Source organism: Rhododendron vialii, chromosome 3a (assembly GCF_030253575.1).
Source record: "Rhododendron vialii isolate Sample 1 chromosome 3a, ASM3025357v1".
NCBI lineage: Eukaryota > Viridiplantae > Streptophyta > Magnoliopsida > Ericales > Ericaceae > Rhododendron > Rhododendron vialii.
The window spans coordinates 30,072,918-30,095,181 of NC_080559.1; the positions used below are offsets into that span (position 1 = coordinate 30,072,918).

The 22,264-nt window shown below is 38.0% G+C and overlaps 1 protein-coding gene and 1 long non-coding RNA gene across 6 annotated transcripts in view; both read right to left on the reverse strand.

Annotated features, from left to right (window-relative positions):
• LOC131319787 (TATA-binding protein-associated factor BTAF1) overlaps window positions 1–20,570 on the reverse strand; it is a 38,078-nt gene extending 17,508 nt beyond the window's left edge. For 2 of the 5 annotated variants that reach the window (XM_058350182.1, XM_058350180.1), the window contains exons 1-11: window positions 20,410–20,570; window positions 18,443–18,597; window positions 18,241–18,335; window positions 15,816–16,033; window positions 15,614–15,668; window positions 9,139–9,220; window positions 6,214–6,545; window positions 1,352–1,460; window positions 674–1,262; window positions 315–447; window positions 175–243 (exon numbers count right to left, since the gene is read on the reverse strand). In XM_058350182.1, coding sequence (XP_058206165.1) covers window positions 175–243; window positions 315–447; window positions 674–1,262; window positions 1,352–1,460; window positions 6,214–6,545; window positions 9,139–9,220; window positions 15,614–15,668; window positions 15,816–16,033; window positions 18,241–18,335; window positions 18,443–18,491 — 1,731 coding nt within the window. In that variant the 5' untranslated portion in view covers window positions 18,492–18,597; window positions 20,410–20,570. Of the gene's footprint in view, window positions 1–174; window positions 244–314; window positions 448–673; window positions 1,263–1,351; window positions 1,461–6,213; window positions 6,546–9,138; window positions 9,221–13,744; window positions 13,775–15,613; window positions 15,669–15,815; window positions 16,034–18,240; window positions 18,336–18,442; window positions 18,598–20,404 lie in introns of those variants that run through there. The other 3 variants (XM_058350181.1, XM_058350184.1, XM_058350183.1) reach the window with 3 other exon arrangements.
• On the reverse strand, window positions 2,099–4,022 carry LOC131319788 (uncharacterized). Its single transcript, XR_009198039.1, has 2 exons — window positions 2,363–4,022; window positions 2,099–2,332 (listed from the first exon to the last, which is right to left on the reverse strand). It is a non-coding gene; the product is annotated as an uncharacterized LOC131319788 (long non-coding RNA).
• Window positions 20,571–22,264: the final 1,694 nt, after the last annotated feature.

Consider the following 22,264-nt stretch of genomic DNA (forward strand, 5'->3'; position numbering starts at 1 on the left):
TTGAAAAAAAGAATCTATGCCTGAAAACATGAAGAACAGATATTTAGGAGAATGATAAATATCTTTTTTCCTTACATGGATATGGTGCGTGCATGAAATAATTTAAACATGGCAGGAATCATGGAAGATTTTGGATTAGAAATAAGGTTATTGCAAATAGAAGAAAAGTTTTACCTGTCGCACAGCAACCAAATATTTGATACCCAAAAGACTCCCATGTCGAATTTCCCACTCTGGTCTACACTGAAAGAAGCAGGAGGAGTAACTAAACAACATCACAATGAAGAGAATGCAATTGTTTCAAAAATGTTTACCTGCATTTGAAGCAACATGTTCAACGTCTCATGGACTAATGTTGGATGCATGTACTTCAGCACAGCACCCAGTGCTTGTGCACAAGTTTCCCGTACTGGGGCAACAACCTGATCAGAGACATAGTCTCCAAAACTGCCAAAGAGAAAAATGACAAAAAGAATCATACAAGTACCTACAAGAAGACTGCTCTGAACTATCACCACTACTTGAGAAGCATAACGCAGTGACTTAATGATGACAAAAGGAAAAAGTAACACAATAATACTGTGGACAGGCATGAAGCCCTACCACGGAAAAGAGTAGAAAGAATAACCAGAAATTAAAATGGCCGGAAACCAAGAGAGTCACACATACATACCGGTCTAGGGACAGCAAGCACAAGAAACGAATCACAGAGTCTTGAATAAATGCCCAATTCTTAAGCCATGAATGCCTAGCAAGTTTAACCAAATTCAACAGCTCAGAATCCTCAGGAAGATTTTTCAGTATGTCCATCTTTCTCATAGAACAATTATTTTCACAAGAACCCTTTGCCTCCGCCAAATCCAGATCTTTATGACCTTCAATGCAAGATTGAGTCTCTATCTTAACAGCAGTTAAATCGCCATTAGCTGGTGCAGGAAACAAAATTTCCCCGCTACCTTCAACCTTTTCACAGGCATCAAAGTAACCATTACTGCTGCCAGAGATCATCGTATCAATCAATGGAGAAAATGAATCTTCAGCCTTTGGCCTCTTCAGGTTAGGCTCAGTCTCATCTTCAGGCCCTTTCACGTTCAAATCCATCCCTCTCTCTCTCTTCATTGTTGTCCCAAAACGTTTATCTTTTGTGTCAGAATATAACGGACCATCAGAGCTTGGGTCAGGCGTAACAACTCCCGCACAAGCACCCTGATGGGTTAGAACTTCTCTTAGAGCCATGCCACTACCATGGCGAATCTCCCACACTGACACCGTAAAATGAAAGAAACAATTAGTTAGGAAAACTATGGAAGTTCAAAGTTACAGAGAAGAATATACTTATATACATGCTTACCTGGGTCAAACAAATCAATGATGAGTTGTTCAAAAAAGTTATGGAAAGGCCAACCTCCTTCCCCATCATTCTCAAAGCTGTCTTCATCAAGAATAGGTTCCGAAAACAACTGCATTAGCAGAGAGCTTCAAAATTTGGAACCAACGAGCCATATAGGAAGTACAAGCTAAGTGGAAATTATCCCCATGGAAACTACTCCACAATTCTTCCTATACGTCAAAACTACTCGACAGTCCAAATAAAAATCTATAGGGGCTTGTTCGTTTGGGGGCTTTAAAATTCCTGCGCACAGTCCCCAATACATTTTCTCTATTTATCTCTCTCCACTCAAACCTCCTTCAAAACCCAAAATGAACAAGTCCTGAGAGCTTGTTCATTTGGGGGTTTTGGGGGGGTTTTAAAACCCTGCGCACGGTTCCCAATATATTTTCTCTATCTCTCTCCACTCTAACCTCCTTCAAAACCCAAAACGAACAAGCCCTAGGAGAATCAAGAGGAAATAGTTAATTATCCCATAGAGAACTGCAAAGACGTGACAAGCTATCCTTTAAAGCTTAAACCCAAGTCCCAAAGACAACAAAACATGAAAAAAAATATCTTATACAATTATAAGATCATGTCTGGAACTTGCAAATAGAACAACATGACAATCAACAAATGGACAAAATAACAACAGGAGTATAAATGAGTATACTGCAGAAAAATAAATATTTATGATAAGAAAATACTTTTGCTAGCATAAATATCTTCTTTTGATAAGTAAATAAATATATTAGAACGACACATTAAGGGAATGCCGCCCGTATAAAAAAAAGGCCGGAGACAAAAAGGCCCTATACACCTCCGAGAGAAAAGAAAAGAGCAAACCAATCTAAAAATTGATCAATAGAAGGATTACAATCTCTTTTCTCCCAACTATACAAACTATTCACCAAAAGACTCATAAGTCTAGCCAACGAATGCTCGATTCCTTCAAAACATCTAGAATTTCTCTCTCACCGTATAACCCACATTAAGCAAAGAGGAATCATGGCCCAAACACGCCGTCTACTCTTCCCAACTCTAACACCTCTCCAGGCGATTAAAAGTTCCATAATATTCCTTGGCATGACCCAATGCACCCCAAACCAAGACACACCAAGCACCATAGCTCCCTTGCCCACGCACAATGAATTAGGAGATAATCGATTGTCTCCGCATCCCTTTTGCACATACAATACCAATTCACAATAATTCTCCCCCTTTGGATCAAGTTGTCAAAAGTGAGAATCTTGCCTTGAGCCGCACACCACACAAATAAATATCAGTATGATATACATTACCATATTTCCTAGGTATTGTTAATATGTTACTCCCTCCGTCCCAATTTGTTGCGCCTATTTTGACTTCCACGTAATTTAAGGAAAGATTATAATTACATTAACTTTGTGTCAATTTTACCATTTTACCCCTTTGGAACTTATGACTTTTTGTCAACTTTCTTGTCAATTTGGTCTACTTTCCTTTCAAATCAAGTTTAAAATTTGAATTTGGGAGGGAGAAATGAGGGGTAACATGGTAATATGAACATCCAAAATTGGAAAATTTTAAAACAAGCACATCACTTTGGGACATCTCAAAAAGGAAAAAGGGCACAACAAAGTGAGACGAAGGGAGTATCTGTTTAGTTATTATTCATGTTTCCTAGTTCGTGTAGCTTTCCTCGCTATGGATGATAGGTTTATTAGTTACCAAGTTTTGTAACCTACATAAAGGCATGGTAGGGCTTTGTTTTTAATATATGAATGAAAGCTAGGTTCTTAACAATTTACTCCTCAAACTTTGTAGGAAAGCCATAAGATCTAGGCCCTCTATGATTTCCGCTTCCCAGCCGGCAGCCAAAGTCTTTTTGTTGCGCACAGGGCATTCGAAGCATGCTGGTGACGGCTGGTCAAAACACTTTTTCACTTGCGCTTTCTTAGTTCACCTCCCAATCAACCGTTCTTGCAACAACATTCTCGATATGGTCGTACACCATGCACCTACCTCTAAGCCACCATCTACCTTCCCTCGCCACCAGCATTCCCAATCTACCAGCTCCTCTCTACCGGTTGTGCCCATGCGCTCTCCAATCTCGCCCATGTGCTTCTGTGCTTCTTCCGCCATCAGATTCTGAAAACCAACTGGCTCGCTCATCTGGATTATGCCCCAGACCTGTCCCATCCCAACTAATGTGGTCCTACAAGACCCATAAGATAAGCAATAAATTATCATTGCCTGTCTTGGACTTGGCTTGATATTGATCTTGGATCCAGTTTTTGTTATTGGCTTTACTCAGCCTTCGTTTTCTGGCTCCTAGCTTCTCTTGGTTCTTGCTCCTAGCCCCTTGAATAGGGATGTAAACATAATATCAGTATAATAAGATGTTACCAAGGTTTTTTGGTTTATCATCATGTTTTCAGTTTTCTTTTAGTTGAGGCTATTATTCATGTTTCCTAGTTGGTCTAATTTCCTTGTCATGGAAACCCCTAGTTTGTTTAGGTTTTTGTCACCAAGTTTTGTAGTCAGGCATATTAGGGCTATGTTAAATTATAATTTTTTTTTATCAAAACTAGGTTCTTGAGAATTTACTTTTCAAACAATTTTGTAAGGTCACTATTTGAACGAGAATTATTTGTTAGATTCTGAATTGTGGATTGTGGATTATAAATTGTCTTTTACAATCAGTATTTGCTAGAGTCTTTGGATGATAATGTGCATAAGAGACTGTGTAAGATATACTCAATGAACATCCAAAAAGCTCCTCCACAAGCGTTTTTTTATTCTGCATTCTCCGATTCATTTTCGTTTTCCAGAATGCATTTTTGGTACAATACATTCAACAATTAGTGGCCAAAATACATAATCCAAGACCCCCGAAATTTCTAACTTATAAATCCCCAATCATAATTCTCAACTCAGTGGCATAAATAATAAGAAGGGGAAACATGTATGCAAATTATGTGTGTCCTTGACTACTAAATATCTAGAGGACCGGTTAAAGTCTTACTGCTACTGGGAAAGGAAACATACAGAGATATAAGCCTACAATGACACTCCGTCGACACCCACTCAATTTATAAAACCTTCATGCATCTTACTTCCTAACTTAACCTTACATCAAACTATGATCTCATATTGCATTTCTAGAAAACTTTTTATTAATGTAAAAATAATGTCGGTTCCAAATACAAGCTTTACGGACCACTTGTTGGGGACTGGGGAGAACCACCAATTATTGAAATTACAAAATTGATAAGTACGTCCAAGATGCACAGAAGGCATAGCTAACAAGGAAATGGCTCCTTCATATAGAAGCCCAATCTCATAGAATTGAATGAAAGAAGGAAAGTATATCAACGTAAGCAAGGAAAACCATATAGAGTATATGATAGGGAATATTGCAGTCTAAATTAAAAAGAAGTGCATAAATATTAGATGCATCGCTGTAAAATGGTTGGTACTACGGACACTCTAATTACTAATTAGTAATTACCAATTGGGTTATTTACCTAGACACCCCTCCAAGCATACCTCTTTTTCTCGCTCACCTCCTCTACAAATTTTGCCAAAGGCAAGACCCCTTCATTAAAGTTTGTTTTTCCCAGCCCTAACCCCATTGACGAAATGAAGGAAAAGACCATTCTGCCCTTAAGTAGATATACTCAATACTCAGCAGACCCACACGTGGTTCTCTCCACCACACTTGTTCGTTTCTTCCATTTGACACCTCTCACACCTCTCTGTATTTTCCCAAACACGTTAGGGTTGTTCTTAGTGGAGCCCTTAATCCGCAGCCACATAGTGTTCTGGTGTGCTTCGTGCGTTGCTCGTAGTGGAAGAAGACATTGGGGTGGGATAGGTTTTTGCGGAGAGAGAGAGCGGGGGAGAGAGAGTGTGTATGTGTGTGAGAGAGAGTGTGTTATGGAAGAGTTAGGCAGATGGAGGGCAAATGGAGGAGGGTTTCACAGTTTTTGGGGGGAAATGGGAGAAGGACTGAGGGAAAATGGAGGGAAAAGGGTAGGGATAAGGATTTAGCTCTTATGGAGTCATTACGGGAGCAAAATTGGAAGAAAAAATTAACGGTTCTACACGTAAGGCTGATAGAAGGGGTTTAGGGGAAAAGCAAACTTTAATGAAGGGGTCTAGCCGTAGGTCGTAGAGGGGGTGAGCGAGAAAAAGAGGTATACTTGGAGGGGTGTCTGGGTAAACCCTTACCAATTTTTAGTAGATAAGGGAACCTATCCACATTACATTCCAACAAAATTTATCCACCTACCTAACCTGATCTAGACCTATCAAATACAACATTTACTAATTTCCCAAAAAATATAGGGGGGCCACTGTTTCAGTCGAGAGCAGCCACTTTGTGCATTTTGCCAAATGTTAAGTCCGTCTCCAATCTTCCCCAGCCCATACCCCCAATGATTGGGGACTACATGGGTTCTGTTGTTGTTGTTGTGTTGTTGTGGATAAGCAGCTCAAGATAGAGGATGGATATGTACTGGGCTTGTTTGGTCCGTGGCCATGTTGTGCGCCCTATCTAGGTTCAATGTCAAGTGTCATATTGCGATGGATACACTGAGACAAACTTCAATTTCAATTTCAATTTTTGAACTATGCATGTTCACACATATGTACGAATACAAACAGCACAGACAAATAAAGAACTGGCTAGCTTGACGTCCAAGTGCCAGCCGGGCATAAAAGGCTCAGTGGTTGTGACTAATTGTTGCAACTTGCAACACAATACCAGCTCAATCATTTATGTAATATGATGTAACGTAACTAGAAAGAAAGAAAGACAACAAAATACCAGCGCAACACATTTTAAATATTCATACCTTGTTACAGCTTGATGAATCTGGACAAATGCCCTTTGGGGATGCCAAATCCTGCGAGTATGTTACCTCTATATCTCCATCCTTAGACCTTGTCTGGTCTTTCAAACTTACTTTCGCTTTCCTTTTCAAAAGATTCAATTCTCTGGCACTAGGTCGTCTAGATTTGTAACTTGGTATCAGGTTTGAGACTAGATGATGTACATTGTGTAAAGAATGCTGTGCATAGAATTGTTTCGCTACTCCATTCGCATGGGAATCAAATTTGTGGACAGTAAGGTCTTCATCTCTTATCATGTCATTGACATCCATGAACTGCTCACACAACTCCAAACCTGCACAAATGACACTTTAGTGGAAGCACATGCAAATAACTTTACAACTAAGGCATTATCTATTACGACTCGTGTGCAAAACTTAAATAGTCAAACATAAGGGGAATGATATTGGCACTCCACTTTTAGCCTCTCACAAGCAGAGCCCATAAATAACTTGAAAAGGGAAGTTTGAGAAATTTTAAGTCAAGTGTGAAAAAAGTTCCCAGCATTTAAGGGAGAATGAAGAAGATAAAAAGAAGATTTTCCCATGGCAAGTTCCAAAACTAAAACTAAATATATATAGACCAAGTGAAAACTTATCAAGTGCAGAGGAGGGAATCGGGTAATCTTATACTTTCAGCACACCGAATCGGGTAAGTGACAAAGTGGTGGTTGTTGTAGTTCAAAGGGTTTTGGGAGCGTGCGTGGGCAAACATTGTTTGTACACAACTTCTTGTCACAACTAATGCGATATAGAATCCCACACCATCCTGAAAAAGTTAACCCACAATTCTACAAATTGCCATCGTAATACCTATTATACCATGTTCTCAGCTGGAAACAAGCTTTTCGATTTCATTTACACCTTGACTTTCAAAACTAACTCTAAAGAGTAAAGACTTAACAGCACAAAATTGCATGCCTAGCAAAAATACAATCTCATATTAAATCTTGCATAAGCAACTTGGAGTTGATCAGGTATCATCATCTATTTAATAGGTTATTTCCTCTTCAACTTTTGACTAGCCTGACTCTTTCTTTTAATAAGTTTTAACCACAACTGCCTGACGTGGGCTTCTTTTATGAAGCCACAAGCCGGTTAGTCGGATTGATCAATTGAGTGGTACCAGCTATGCCCTTGACTACCCTTAGGCTGACATTTCTTGCATCGAATATTATATCCTTACCTAAGTATCAAGTGGTCTACATGGGTACTTCCTATAATAGAAGAGTTCATGTAACATACGTACCAGAGATGGCGGTTTTGAGATATTGGGCTAGTGATGCGACAACATTGGTTTTGGTGGCAACAGTGGTGGCAGTGGCTATTAGGGAGTGACAGATGTACACCTCAATGGTGGCATAAGAATAACTAAAATCCAGCATTAAGCACGAAGCATGTTGCTTAAAATTATTATTTATGTTTAAGAGTTAGTTGAACCCAATCAATCGGAAAGTGGTTGTCATGCATTCATATTTTGCCTTAATGTATTCAATTTTAAGAGCAAATTGCATTGCATAAGCCACTCGACCAAAGATAACCGAGTATGACAAATAGAAACTAGGACCATAGATACCACGTAATGTTGTATGACTTTTATCGTTTCCATGATTCTAATAAGTTCAGTTTATTTTAAGCTACACAGTACTTAAAAATTTTCATTTCAGATAATTATTTCAAATGACTTGTCAAGAATAAGAACTAGCGATCCTATGAGTAACACAAACAGTTCAATTACGTAAATACGGTGCTAGGCTCCATGACCCTAAGGTTATCCTCCAATGTATAGGTAACGGACAATCACATCCAAACGTGCACAACTTGTTCATAAGCTTTCAAATGTCTAATACTAACTAATATATTGAAAAGCCAACCAGACATCCAAAATTCCAAAATTATTTTCAGTTGTCAACCTACAACTGACCCTGCAACCTTACACTAATTGTGGTCCAATATGATTTACCAACCTACATATGCAAGGCCAATTCATCAATGGTCAAACAACAACAATAGAAGGTACATGTGACTCGTCATAGAGAAGAGGGCAGTGCCTAGAGAAAGGGCACATGCCAAGTCATTTGGGTATACAGTGACGTCAAAATTTCTAGCTCCTACGATTAATGATTCTTGGGATGTTTGGGAACAAAGTGTCGCATATTTTGAGCTAGTGTTGAATGATAAGAGACATGGCAAGTGGGTGATTTCTTGGCACACAAGCATCGGCCGGAAGCTCATATTGAAAATGGGATATTAGTCCAGATGTAGTAGAATTTAGGGTATTTGAGTCATTTCAGCATCCTCTAGTGTAGTAGGGTCCTTGAGTCTATAAATAGGTATCTAGAGTCGTCATTAGTTAGTTTTCATCATTTTAAAGAAAGAATATTAGAGAGCTAAGCTCTTTGGCAGTTTATAAATAGCAGTTTATAAATAGGTAGAAGACAAGAAGTTAAGATATGGAAGAAAAACATGTACAACCAACGAGGCCATCTACCTAGGGTTGAGACTTAGGAGAAAAAAAAGGTTTTCATCCATGAGAGACAGGAATCAAAATGTATTTCACTTGTACAATGAGTAAGTTTTGGAATTTTATACTGTAACTTCATTTTTAGGATGGTTCAGCTTTTGTAAAAAAGTATAAAGAGCATGAATCGCTTTGGGCCCCCAATAAGCTAGAGCATACAATTGTATTGGGCTCTAGATTGCATGCATGATGCATGGCACACGCACCACTTTATAGTTCTTAAGAAACTGGCTCGTAAAATGGCTTTTGCTTTTGTAATTTATTTAAACTACACTTGCACCCAAATACAAAATGCTGACACATAGTGATGAAGGAAAGTGCCTCTTATTAACTCAAAACTATAGAAATGTCAATGTGAATAAACTCACCCAATCGGCGACGAAGGCTTTGCTTTTGGCGAGCCAATCGCTCCTTTGGGTTCTTCATGTTATCACTTGCTATATCATACTCCTAAAAACAAAATAAAGGTGAAACGTCTATGGCGATCAAAATTATCTGATGTACAGAGAAAGGCGATTGAGCCAGCAACACAGGTTACCCAAAATGTAACACACAATCACCAATGAAACAAGAAAAACATACCACTAACAATTGCATTGACAATGATCTTACCGTATGACCACTGACGTTGGGTTTCAGCTTAAACTTTTTTGGCAGGTTAATAATTACATGTGTATTTTATTTATAACTAACTATGCCACAAGATACCAAACTTAACATTGAGACAAATGCCTAAAAAAATATGCCAAAAGTGTGTAGCTCCACTGAATTGCCAATAGTGAAAAATGCCTTCAACTTCGAAGCTGGTGTCAAGACCTGGCAACAGTTCTCCATCAATGTCACCACTGATCGCTGCATTTCCACCTGCTCTTTGAGCACCCGAAGAGAGCGGGGGAACAGCTAAAGAGTTACTCGTAGTTTCCAATCTCTTAAGTTAGCTATCTATTATTCCACACAAGAAACGTCACCAGGATAAAGACCAGCAAAATGAAACACCAATCATGCATCACAGTTGGTACATAACAACTCCCTCCTTGATACTTGCCAAAGAAAACTCTCTTTTTCTGATCGGCAAACTCCCTCCTCAAACTGGACCAATGATGCTGTTCTTTATCAAATTTTTTCCGCGGACATCTACATAACTGACCTTTATGTAACACAGGACTATATTCTTTGCAGCTGGTCAACAACTTTATATTTTAGTTCCCTATATTTTTCCATAATGTCACTCAAAAGTTGTAGTTCCCAACAACATGCCTAAAGAAAATAAAGCATTAACAAACAAAGGCCAAGAAAACTATTTTTTGGTATTAAGAAAAAATCAAAAGGGCATGTTGGCTGTATGTTTCAATTAGGAACATATGCCAATGCTTTAGAACGTCACCTCGGCTTATGCAAGGCACTAGACCTGCGCCTGGTTGCGCCTCGCACCAAGGAACGCCTTTGACAACTATGGGTTGAAGCCCTTTCCAAAGACCTTCAGGCTACTCAAGACGGTGTTGGTACTTTGAAAAGTGATGTTAAGTTAAAAAGTAATGTTGCTACGTTACGAAGTGATGTACTGGATACGAAAGCATTTGATCTTATAGAAAAAAGTAATGGAGAAAATTATGTGATTGAAGAAGCCCGCAAACTGAGAACTCGCCATGTTGCAAGGGACATCCCAAAGACGAGCATTCGTGATCATAACTTGCACCTTGGGGCAAAAGCAGATGCCGCAGTCAGTGAAGGTATGAACGAGTATAGTGATGAAGATTACAAATTGGGAAATCCAAAGCAGCAAAAAAGGTGGAATTCTATGCTTTTTTGGGACAGAAAATGTTCACTTTGAGTTTGCTATTCCTCATAAGTTTGATGTAGGCAATGGGGTGATGAAAAGTTTGGCATTTTAGACCACCTCATTATAGCTTCAACAAGAAAGATTTGAACGGTTGCTGTCATGGCATCCAACTCAAAGCCAATTGGCAATGAGTGGAGAGACCGCCCAGGCTCATATAATAATTTTAGAAGTGATTATTAACTGATCTGGGACAAGCTCTAACACTCCCCCGCACGTGTGACCCTGACTCGCATGTGATGAGGTAAACAAACGATTCAACACATACGACAACAATAAACTATCAATGACAAATGAAGAGGAAACCAACCATCAACCTCCGAAAGCCTAGCTCTTTTTTTTTGGTACATAAGAGGGCCTAGGCCATAAAAAACAAAAACACTTGACGCAGTAGCTCGATGAACTCCAAGACCATCGCGGTCATTGCGCAAAGCCTCCAAACACTATTGATGGGGCTTGATCAGACACTTGCTCTGATACCATATTAAAGCATCCACCTCAAAGCCAATTGGCAATAAGTGCAGAGGCCACCCAGGCTCATATACTAGTTTTGGAGGTGATTATTAACGGATGTGGGACAAGCTCTAACAGTTACAACTTTGACACCCAATTTTCACACTCGGACGTTACAAAACTTGAGGTCAAGGTTTTTACGATGAAGATAGGATTATGAGGTCAAGAAAAACCACTAATTTTCAGAGACAGCATGGGTCGTTCAAGGATCGATCATTAAATGGTCATTCCATGGATCTACTAGTTGCATGAATATGCACTTAGATACATTGAACATATGTTAATTCATTCCATCTCGTTATTGTCACATTCCACGTATGCATAAAAATAAAAAATAAATCAGTGATTTGAATTAGAGAGACTTGGTTACTCCTTTTTTTATATTCTTCATTATGAGTATTATGAGTATAGATGATTATTGAGTTTGAGTTAACGAGACTGTAGTCATCGTGATTGGGGCTACAGTCCTTGCAGAAATTGCTTAACCCTTCCGAGGGTGAAGCACTCTTCCTCTCTCATTCTCCTTCTCATTCTTTCATTTCTTCTTCTTTACGTACTCCAAGTACATCTTTGTTTCCTACCCAAACAAAACCAAGCACGATTCACATTGTAGGCAGCAACACTCAAGTTTCTGTTTGGTTTGGGTTTTGAGGGAGGTTTTTGGGGTACTAAGTGGAGAGAAATAGATAGAGAGATGAGAATAATAATTGAAAAAAAAACTTATTGGGGACCGTGCACAAAGAGAGGGGATCGTTTCAGAGACCCCAAAACAAGCATAGTCCAGGTGTCTCCAAACCATCCTACACCACAGGTGTTCACTAAAGAAACCCATTGAAGAGGTAAGCCTAATCCAGGTTAATAGCATTAAAATAGTGGGGGATGACAGAAATTGCCACCAAATTGTATCAATGTACTCTAAATGCCACAAGGAGAGTAATTCAAAAGACTATGAGGGTATGTTAGGCATTTCAAATATGTTCAAGGCGAGACAAATAGATAGAAAGGCAAAATATTATCAGCTTCTCTTTATCTGACAAATGCGTGTATCCATTTTTGTAATTGATGGGGTGTCATTAAAAGACCGGGAAAGTACAGGAGGTGCAAGTTTGATTTGCCCTCTAAATTATTTCTTCTTAACCATTTAAAAGAGAACAAAAATCAAGAACTAAAAGCCGCAACTAGACTAACACTTTATGAACCAATAATTTAAATTTAAATCAGTAAAAATTATAGGGCAAAAACTAAAAGTTGAAATGAGCTATATCTTTCTATTTTCAAGTTATATCCAAGAATGGGTATGTTTTAATTTAGCGCGAAACTCAAGGCTAGCAGAATTTTGTGGAATTTTTAACTTACACCCCTTTCACTTTGACCATTTTGAACTTACACCCCTTCTACTTAATTATTGGATTTATATACCCAACATCCAAGTAAGGTGAGAATCTGAATGGTGTTAATCATTAAGCACATCAACTTGAGCACCACTATCACTCTACTTTCTTCCCCTCTTTTCTATATACTTCTATGATCCATCATAAAGGACTTGAAATTCTGGAAAAAAAAAAGGGATTAGAATTAAGGGAAAAATAAAAGCCCAATGAAATTCCAAGATTGGGATCCAAAAACTATTGCAATTATAATTCCCCACGACTAAAAAAAAAAGCCAAAAAATAGAATCAAATAGGAAGAAAAAAATAGAGCGATTAAAGGCTCAAAACCCTTGAACCCAACACCCGGATCCCAAAACTCAAAATGAAAATGAGATAATAAGTTCCTAGGATCAAATTGATTTCATTCCATTAATAAGAACCAAATAATATTAGACAAATTGATTGATTGATTCTTCATTTACACCTGGAGTTTTCATCGGATCAAAGTTGGTTTAAACTGGAGAATGAGCATGATTAATACTAGGGTTCAAGTACTTGTGGGTCTTCATATAAATAGTTGACCAAGAGAAGGCCGAATTCACCGTGAATATGGTCTTCTATGGGTCATGGATGACACAAGACAAGTTCATTCCTACTGGAACTTCTTTGACTCCCAACTACGTCCCAACCCAAATAGAAGAGGTCCCTTTACTTCTCTCTCCAAAGTTCCACAGACACATATGTACATGCGAAGATGAAAGAAGACGATAAAAATCTAACAAAGAGAGAGTGACCTAGTGGAAGACACGTAATTTATCTCATTCACCCATGACATTTGATTCTCCATTAGTTCTAAATAGCAGCGTAGACTCCCTGTCCTCGACCAGACATGCGAGCATTTTCCGAGTTGCCACTCCGGTTTGAGGCTACACCCAAGCAACCTAACTTAAACACCAAAGCAAAGACTACTACCCTATCATCATCGGAGATTCCTCGGCTTGGGAGCAAAGTCCCGGGATAAGAAGGTGTTAGGCTCCACAACCCGCCTAACCTTCCACTTAGTCTCTACTAATCACTTATGGGTGTCATATTCATTTTATATTATCTTAACAGTCACGGAGGGGACATGCAGAGGGAATTAAAGCAAAACAAGTAATATAAGTAGAGGAGCAAGTGAAAACAGCAAACAAACACAAACACAATAGCAAAATCACAAAAAGAACCTTGCGTACACCAAGGTCAGTGTTGCCTTACCTAGCGTACCCAAGGTTAAGCTTGCGTACGGAAGAGATCTCTCTATCTTTCAAACTTAGCAACTACAGGTTATTACATCAATAGTGATTATTCTCAAAACCAGAATTACAATAAAAGGACTTAAACTGATAACAGAGTTAAATGACTAGAAAACATTACATCAGTATACAAAACAACTATAAAGTAGTAAACTGGAAAAGAACAGAACATGGAGTAGACCAAGGTGTAGGTTGTAAACACCATGTTCAACCTGGTGTACGCAAGGTAAGAGCTTGCGTACGCCAGGTCAGTGTTCTCATGAGAGACTTTGCTCCACTCTCTGGTTTCAAAACCACTACATTCTCTGGTTTCAAAACCAAGACCGTCCAAGGCTCAGAAACAATATAGAACACTGCTCTCACCTTGGAAGCAGCCCTCAAACCATGGAATAAGGCCTAAACCTCATATGTTAACTTCTTCCAGTCTTGAACCTCTCTCTTGATCCAAGGGTCTAAGGTATGAGTGTTAATAGATGAACTGCCAAGCACTTTCCCTCTCTAGAATACTAGCTACCCTCTCCATAGACCTCACCAAAATCTCCAACCAACAATGAAACCCTTAAACCCGGTGATTGAAAAGCGCGAGGCAAAGGTGAGGAGACAAAGCCCGTAAAAGCCTAGGCAACGAGACGCGAGGAGAGGCGAGCATTGTAAAAAATAGAAACATATACGACATAAATGACCAATATTCACTCATAACATCAAAACTAGAATTAACATCCCCATATTGCATAATAACCAACAACATATGAAATACTAGTTTAAAAAAACGTAAAATACGCTCATAAAATGTCAACAATCCACATCAAATTTAATATATATTATTGTTGGTGGGCAAGCCACTTGAGATATATATTGTGTGTGAGTGTGTGTGTGTCGACAAGCCCTGGAAAATGGAAGAGAATCAGAGGGAAAAGAAGAGAAGAAAAGAAGAGGAGAGGAGGCGAAGAGAATCAGAGGGGAGAGAAAGAGAGAGGTTTGATCGCAGAGGGGAGACAGAGAGAGGTTCGATCTTACCATTGACTTCGAAAATCTCAATTACAAATGACTTCGAAAATCTCTGAAGATCAAACATTGTTTGCTGTTGAAGAGGTTTGAAGGCGACCGCAGAGGAGAGAGATTCAATTTGTTACTGCGTAAGACTTCGTTATTTTGCCCTTAATGTCGTTATTTTGCCCTTAACGATGTGAGGCAAGCTTCTAAGGCGCCTCACGCCTAGTCGGTCACCTCATGCAACCTCGTCTCATCTCACACCCCTAAGGCGAGACAGGGCTGCCTCACACCTAGGCAATTGCCTAGTCGCGCCTTTTCAATCACTGCCAAAGGCCAAGGGTCTTATTTATAGGCTATGTAGGGTTGTTTCGATTGGCCAGACACAAAAGCATGTCCTTAATTCTTTAGTTCATAGTGGAGCCTTCAAAAACCTAAACTCGCTCAGAGGCACAAACATCCCACACACCCAGAAAGGGAATAGTCTTCTAGTTATATTGTAATCTTTTCCATGACAGCTAAACCAATAATCTTGCCGAACTTCTGCAAACATAAATATAAGAATACAACACCACTTAGGGTGGGTTTACCCTAAAAAAATTGTCTATAGCTTATGGGATTTAGACAAGTCGTTTCCGCCATTTAGACTTCTAGTTGATGTATATCAGGAGAATACTTGTCTCAGAATCCGTGCTTTTGTGGGCTTTAGGCCGTTTAGTTCATTTAATCAGTTTAGACACTAAGGAAAACTTACCCTTACTTGCAACAAGTCCCAAGGACTGAACCATCAAAAAGTCTAGCAAAGAGCTTCAAAAGAAAGTTTCCCAATCAAATAGAGTACCTGTCCCCCAGAGGCCAATAGAGCACCAAACTCCAAAACCTTGTTAAGATCAAAGCTGTTAAATTTTAAAAAAGTGTTAGTAAATGGAAGATCGTCCATCTTGCTTGCAACATCGAATGAAATGCTTATAGAGCACATGGAAAGAATAGGGATACAATCCACCAAAGGTGAGCACAAAGTATATGCAAGAGCCAGAGAGAACCTTCTAAACGAAATGCCTGCCAAAAGTTTAGGTTCACATCTAGGGCATGCCACCACATCAGCGGCAACACCGGGAATCCCAGCCTGAGACATTTTCATCTCAACACAACTACATAGTTCAACCAAAGATGTATGCTTAACATTCGCTGCAATAGCACCAATGGCATGAGCTGCTGCAACCCTAGTATCCCAGTTTTTACTACGGAGATACGGTGCAACCTGAATTCACAACACTCTAGCATCAAGAGAGATGGAGAGAAAAGAAGAAGAATCAAAAGAAAGAGATTGAGCTAAAAATATTAATGCCAAGTGCAAGATATGCGCCAAAAAGAGAGAAGTTTCACCAATGACATGCTAAATACCATAGAAAACAATTTGCTAGGAGCAGCAACAGGTAGTAGCTAGCCAGGAAGCAACAATGCAAAATGAAAATTAGAAGGCATGATAATAAATAAGGAATACATGACTAAAGCGAATACAAAACTAGGATTTCAACAAGAGTCTTAAAATCCTAGCCAAATTATAATGCGGTCCATAAGAGCTAGAAAAAATAAGATTAAGGAAGCATTAGTGTTTGGAAATTGCATAGCTTCAAGCTACGCTTGTGTGGGACCGATTATAATAACGAGCAATTATGTTTTTGGCCAAGTATCCTTTTTATGTCTAATTTAGGTTAAGTATGTTGCGGGTCACTTTTTTAGTCAGGGGTATATTGGTAATTTTGGGATTTAATGGATATGGGCGGTAGGGATCGCCCATGGGTTGTCTTGTGGGTCAAGTTATTTATTTAGTACTATCCTTATATCTTATACGGGTTCAGATTGATTTTAGAAGTTAAAATTTAGTAGTTTCCTTATTTAAATTAGGAAGTCTTTAGACTATATATAAGGATGTTATGCCTCAATAATAAGGGAGTGGAATATTTATAAAAGTGCAAAGCTTTTGAAACCTCTTTATGGATTGCGTGAAGCAATAAAACCCTAAGTGTGATGCCTAAATCCTCTAGGAGTGATTCCTAGAGCTTTCTTCGTCTTCTTCTTTGGTTGTGCTTCTCCTATTATGGCAAGCCCTACCCTTCTATTCCACACGAAAACCTAAACCTCCCTCATTGTCCTGCATCAAATTATAATAATACAAAGTGAGAAGGTCAAAAACATATCATTAGAACCTTTACATCAGTTATCGTGACTCCAAACTGTTGTTCAGCAATAATACATGAGCTCAGGTGGGGGTTTCAGATCCGGGTGCACATCTAGGGTCGAACACATGAAACATCTAACAAAAGGGTACGCATACTCGGCAAAAAGTGCATCATGTTTTTATACATAAAAATAAATTTTGCAGGACAAATTGGGGTTTTAGGTAGCTTCGAGTGGTAAAAAATGTATACAAGTATACAACCCAAAATATATACAGGATGACAGTAACCAGGGCCAACGGGAAATATCAGACGCTGATTCAACACCCTTACCTAAGCTTCAAATGTCCAACAATAGAACTTGCTTTACTTTGACGAGTCCATGTAAAAAATGTTGAGGTTACTTAACTAATAAGAGAGAGGAAGCAGGACAAAATAAGTTCATCATACTTACATCCAGGTTATCAAGATTGTAGCAAAGAAGGAATAGAATCTTGACATATTATAAAAGTTCATAAAACCACCTCAATTGGAACATAAAAGAAGGGTCATGCTTCCAGTAGCCCACGGTATAAGACATGTAAAGTAAAAGATTTTCATGTCAAGGACAAATACTTGCTCCAGCAGATATCAAAAGAACAGCAAATAGGAATAGCGAATATCACTTAGACGTGCAAAAAATTGCGAGAGACCTCATCATTAGATTCAGAGAACTCCACAACTGATTTTAAGAGATATGAACACCTCTCCAATAAGGTTTAACAAAAAGCTCTGCAAGGCAGAGTCCGACATATCTCTAGGTAAGACCTAACTTTTTGTAACAGTGTAACGGATATAATGCACCAAAAAAAGCATCAGCAAAGCAAAGAACCACCTGAAACCCTTGATAGAATATCCTGATGAAATTCCAGCAGAGCTCAAGGTTTCTCAATAGCAAAATTATTGAAGAAAATATCACTAACCCATAGCACCTTTAGTTCTGACCATCAAAATGCTCAACCCAAGAACGACACTTTCTACATTTGCAACGCCTGTCGAACAATATCAAAACATGACGAAAAACTTGTCTAACCGGATCCTATTATTTGTTTTTCTAAAAACAAATGAATCTTTGGACACTTAGGGGTGGAAACTGACAAAATGATGCGCAGCGATGTCATCTTCAGGCTGAAGATACATTTCTGCGACATGATGAACGTAGAAAATGCCAGGCAACTGGGCAAAAACCATAACGCGTAAGAAATAAATAATCAAGGCTATAAGAGATAAATCATTCAAAAATCCATACCTTACTCAACAGAGAATTCAGTTCCTGTGGGTGTGATTTTGCAATGTCCCCTATCTGCTGAGCTGCTGTAAATCTTGTTACTTGGGTAGAACCAGCTTAGATTTGGTTAAATCAACACAAAATGGTACTCCTACTTTTATATAGTTAGACAATGTAGAGCCTACAGAAATTGTACATATATGCGGGCAAATTACAAGGATACTGTCCAACAGAGTTAGCAGACGATGAAGAAGAGACGATTGCTGAGCCATAACAAATAATCCAAGTATTCTGTATTGCTGCGTCAGCCTTTCTCATTCGAACACTTCAGTACCAATAAGCAAACATTTTGCTTTCACCCCGGGTGTTTGCATGTCACTAAAACAGAGAACAGAACACCGATGCAGTGTCTACGTTGAGAATTTCGCAATGTAGATAAATGCCCCCAAAATTCCGATGAAAGACAAAAAATACCCAACAAAACTCATAAAGTAAGTTTAGAGATTGAACAATAAAACATGTATCCAGCATGGAAATTAACCCAGCAGGATTGAACCGCCAGCGTCGGCCCAAGCAATAGAGGGGACACGGCTGAACAGCCAGCTTCGGGCCATTTGCCTAGTACATGAACCCAGCTTGGCTGCTCATATTGCCGGGGGGCTTTTCCTGATCTATCATCATATTGTCGTTTTAAATAGAAGATCATATGTACTCCCCTGGTAGTAGTACTAGGGCTTTTCTTGAACCAAGAATTTCGATTCGGAAATACTGGAGTAGATTTCAATTGTTCTGTCTTACTATCATCTACGACGCACCAGGTCTTTCTCTAGATACAATCTGAATGTGCATAGCTTCTTCTAGGTTATTGTATTCGTGATATGAGATCCTCTTTCAATTTCAGGATTCAGACGCAATTTTTGTTACGGATAAATCAAATTTTCAATTTCAATTTTGTCACAAATACCTTGTTATCTTCAATTTCTGTTGCGTTGCACATGGACAACACATGAGTTTTGTTGGGTATGTTTCGTTTTTCATTGGAATTGGGAGCATTTATCTAATAAATTTGCATAATCTTGAGAGTAAGGGGTTGTTTGATAAAACTGAAAACATAAATTAAGTACTGAAAGCTAAAGGCTGAATTTTTCAAGTTGAGAAGTTTTTTGATATGTGCTGGATTTTAACCATTGAATTAAATAAGTTGTTTGATCTGTACAAGGAGCTGAAGTCTTAAATTCACTAATTTCCCAACTTTTCCCTTCATATGACATATATTCATGTTGAACTGGTAAAGAAAATCGTCCAGCTATCAAAATCATTGCAAAATTATCCACACAAAATATTCACAAGACACTCAACAATTATCCCAACAGTTATACTAAATATTGTTGATCACTGCAACTTCGTCAAATATTAAAGTAGCAAAATTACATTTGAAACTCAAGAGTAGTTTATAGCTCTCAATTGCAATGCAATTTGCTCTTGTAAGTTGAGTATAAAAATCTGGCCAGCTTGGGTCAATCCACCTCCTACTCCTAAATTATCCACATGTTGTTGAGCATTGCCGTAAAAAGCATTTGGATCGTTGAATTCATCAAGAAATTTATCTAAACTGCAAGTTCTCTAGAGATATGCTAGTCTATAGCAAGTAAAAAAAAAAACCCCAAATTAAACCTCAACCATTTTTTTGTTTTCTATGTGACAATGAACAATACGTGAATTATCAACACATATACATATAGATATAGGTACATACACTAGTTCAAATTGCAATTCAATTGAGGTGTTTCTACTAGAATTTGCGTATACAGCACATCCCAATTTGCTAATCTACCAGTTCGAATGCCCATCTATGTGAAGAGACAAAAACAATTTAATCAAGATTAGCTGCAACCCAAGCCAAAAAAAAAAAAAAAGGACAGAGCACCAAAGTATGTTTCGAAACCCCATGTAAATTGACAAATCATGAATACAAATAACGATTAAGAAACCCCATGTAAATTATTGGGCATCCTTTTCAAAATCAAGAAACCCACATCTCAAACAAAAAAAATTCAAGAAACCCCAAGTAAATTATTGGGCGTTCTTAACAAAATTGAGAGACCCACATCTCAAACCAAAAAAATTCGAGAAACCCATGAAAAAAAATCTAGAGACCGCCCATGGAGAGAGAGAGAGAGAGAACCTGACCTTGGTTGCTGGAGAGATAGGCCTCTCTTGAGGAAGAATCGATGCTGGCAGTGGAACGCAGGTGAAGAGACTAGGGCATCTTGGTCTCAAAACGAAACAGAATACGCTTCTTGCGCTGAGCGTTTTCAGCGATAAGTATTAATAAGTGAGGGGGGAGTTAAGTAATTTTTCTGTACATGGTTTCTCCGTGGTCTGAAAATGGGATGCTTATTCGCAGCCACGTATTTTCTCCCTTAGAGCATCCACAACATTCTAATAATCAAACTAGTATGAATAAGCAAAGTGCGCTGCTATTTACAGCCCTTTATTTTCTTCCATAACCCATTATATTTCGGAAAATGATTGTTGAAAATCATATATAACATTTCGGTAAATAGCTGTTGAAAACAATATTATATTTCAGTAACTATATATCGAAAATATGTTCAACTTTCGGTAAACAACTGCCGAATATATATTTTCGGTAAATAGCTGCTGAAAAAAATATTGTATTTCGGTAATTGGATGCTGAAAATATATTTCAATTTCGGTAACTAACTGTCGAGTATAATTGAAAATTTTTAACGGACTATGGGAAAAAATAAAGGGTTGCGAATAGCAGCGCCCTAAACAAATTTAACAACAATGCTAAAAAAACACCTCACATTGTAATAAACAAGTTACAAGTTTTTTAGCAAATAATCAAATTCCACCAATTCCATAACAAAATTTAACAACTTTTACCAATAACCAAAACTCATTAACCAAACCTAATAACCAAATTCAAAATTAAAAAACACCTCATATTAGAATCATCTCATCGAGACGAATAATTTGGTGTGATCGAGTGCGTGATTGAAACTCGTTTGTAATTGGACATAGGTGCATTGCGTATTGTGGAGGAGTTTTTTTTATAGGGATACAAAAATAACCAATGTGGATGTCAAGTTTGTTAAGTTTGATTATGAACTAAATGGATAATCAAATGCTGACGTGGCACATTTTGGTTATCGATTTTGATTATTCCCATTGCGGATACTCTTAGCCCAGTAAAAAATTTCAATTATACTCGACAGTTGGTTACCGAAATTGAGATACATTTTCAGCATATAATTACCGAAATATAATATTTTTTCAGCAGTTATTTACTGAAAATGTATGTTCAGCAGTTGTTTACTGAATGCTGAACATATTTTTGACATGTAGTTACCGAAATATAATCTTGTTTTCAACAGCTATTTATCGAAATATTATGTATGATTTTCAACAACTATACCGAAATGTAGTGGGTTAAGGGAAAAAATACGGAGTTGCGAATAATTGCCCCCCGAAAATACGTAATTAACAACCTTATTTTTTACAAACAACCCCTTTACAGTACATCTTAATTAGGCCCCGTTCCAGAAACCTTCTTAAAAAATAAACAGCTTATTTCACATTTTCAAACTCAAAAATAATGTAAATAAAAAATAATTTTTAATTTTTTTTTTGCACCGTATTAAAGATCTTGATGAGATCTATTACACAAGATCCATATTGGTAGAAAATTTATTTGCGTAAATACATTATTTTTTAGTTTGAAATTGCTTTCTTAAAAAATAAGTACTTATTTTATGTTCCGGAACGGAGTCTTACAGTACTTGATTGACAAAAATTGATACTGGTAGTAGTATTTATTGCAGTAAGTCTATGGGTACAGAAAAAAGGTACAGATTTTATACATAGATTGTTTGTGGGACCCACTACGGGTCCCACACGAATGATCCGAGCCGGTCATTAAATATAAAATATTTTTTTAATGACTCTTACAAAAATTCAGCTCAATCCAATACTTATAAGTGTTCAATCCAATCATCTAATTTTTTATTTAAACTTC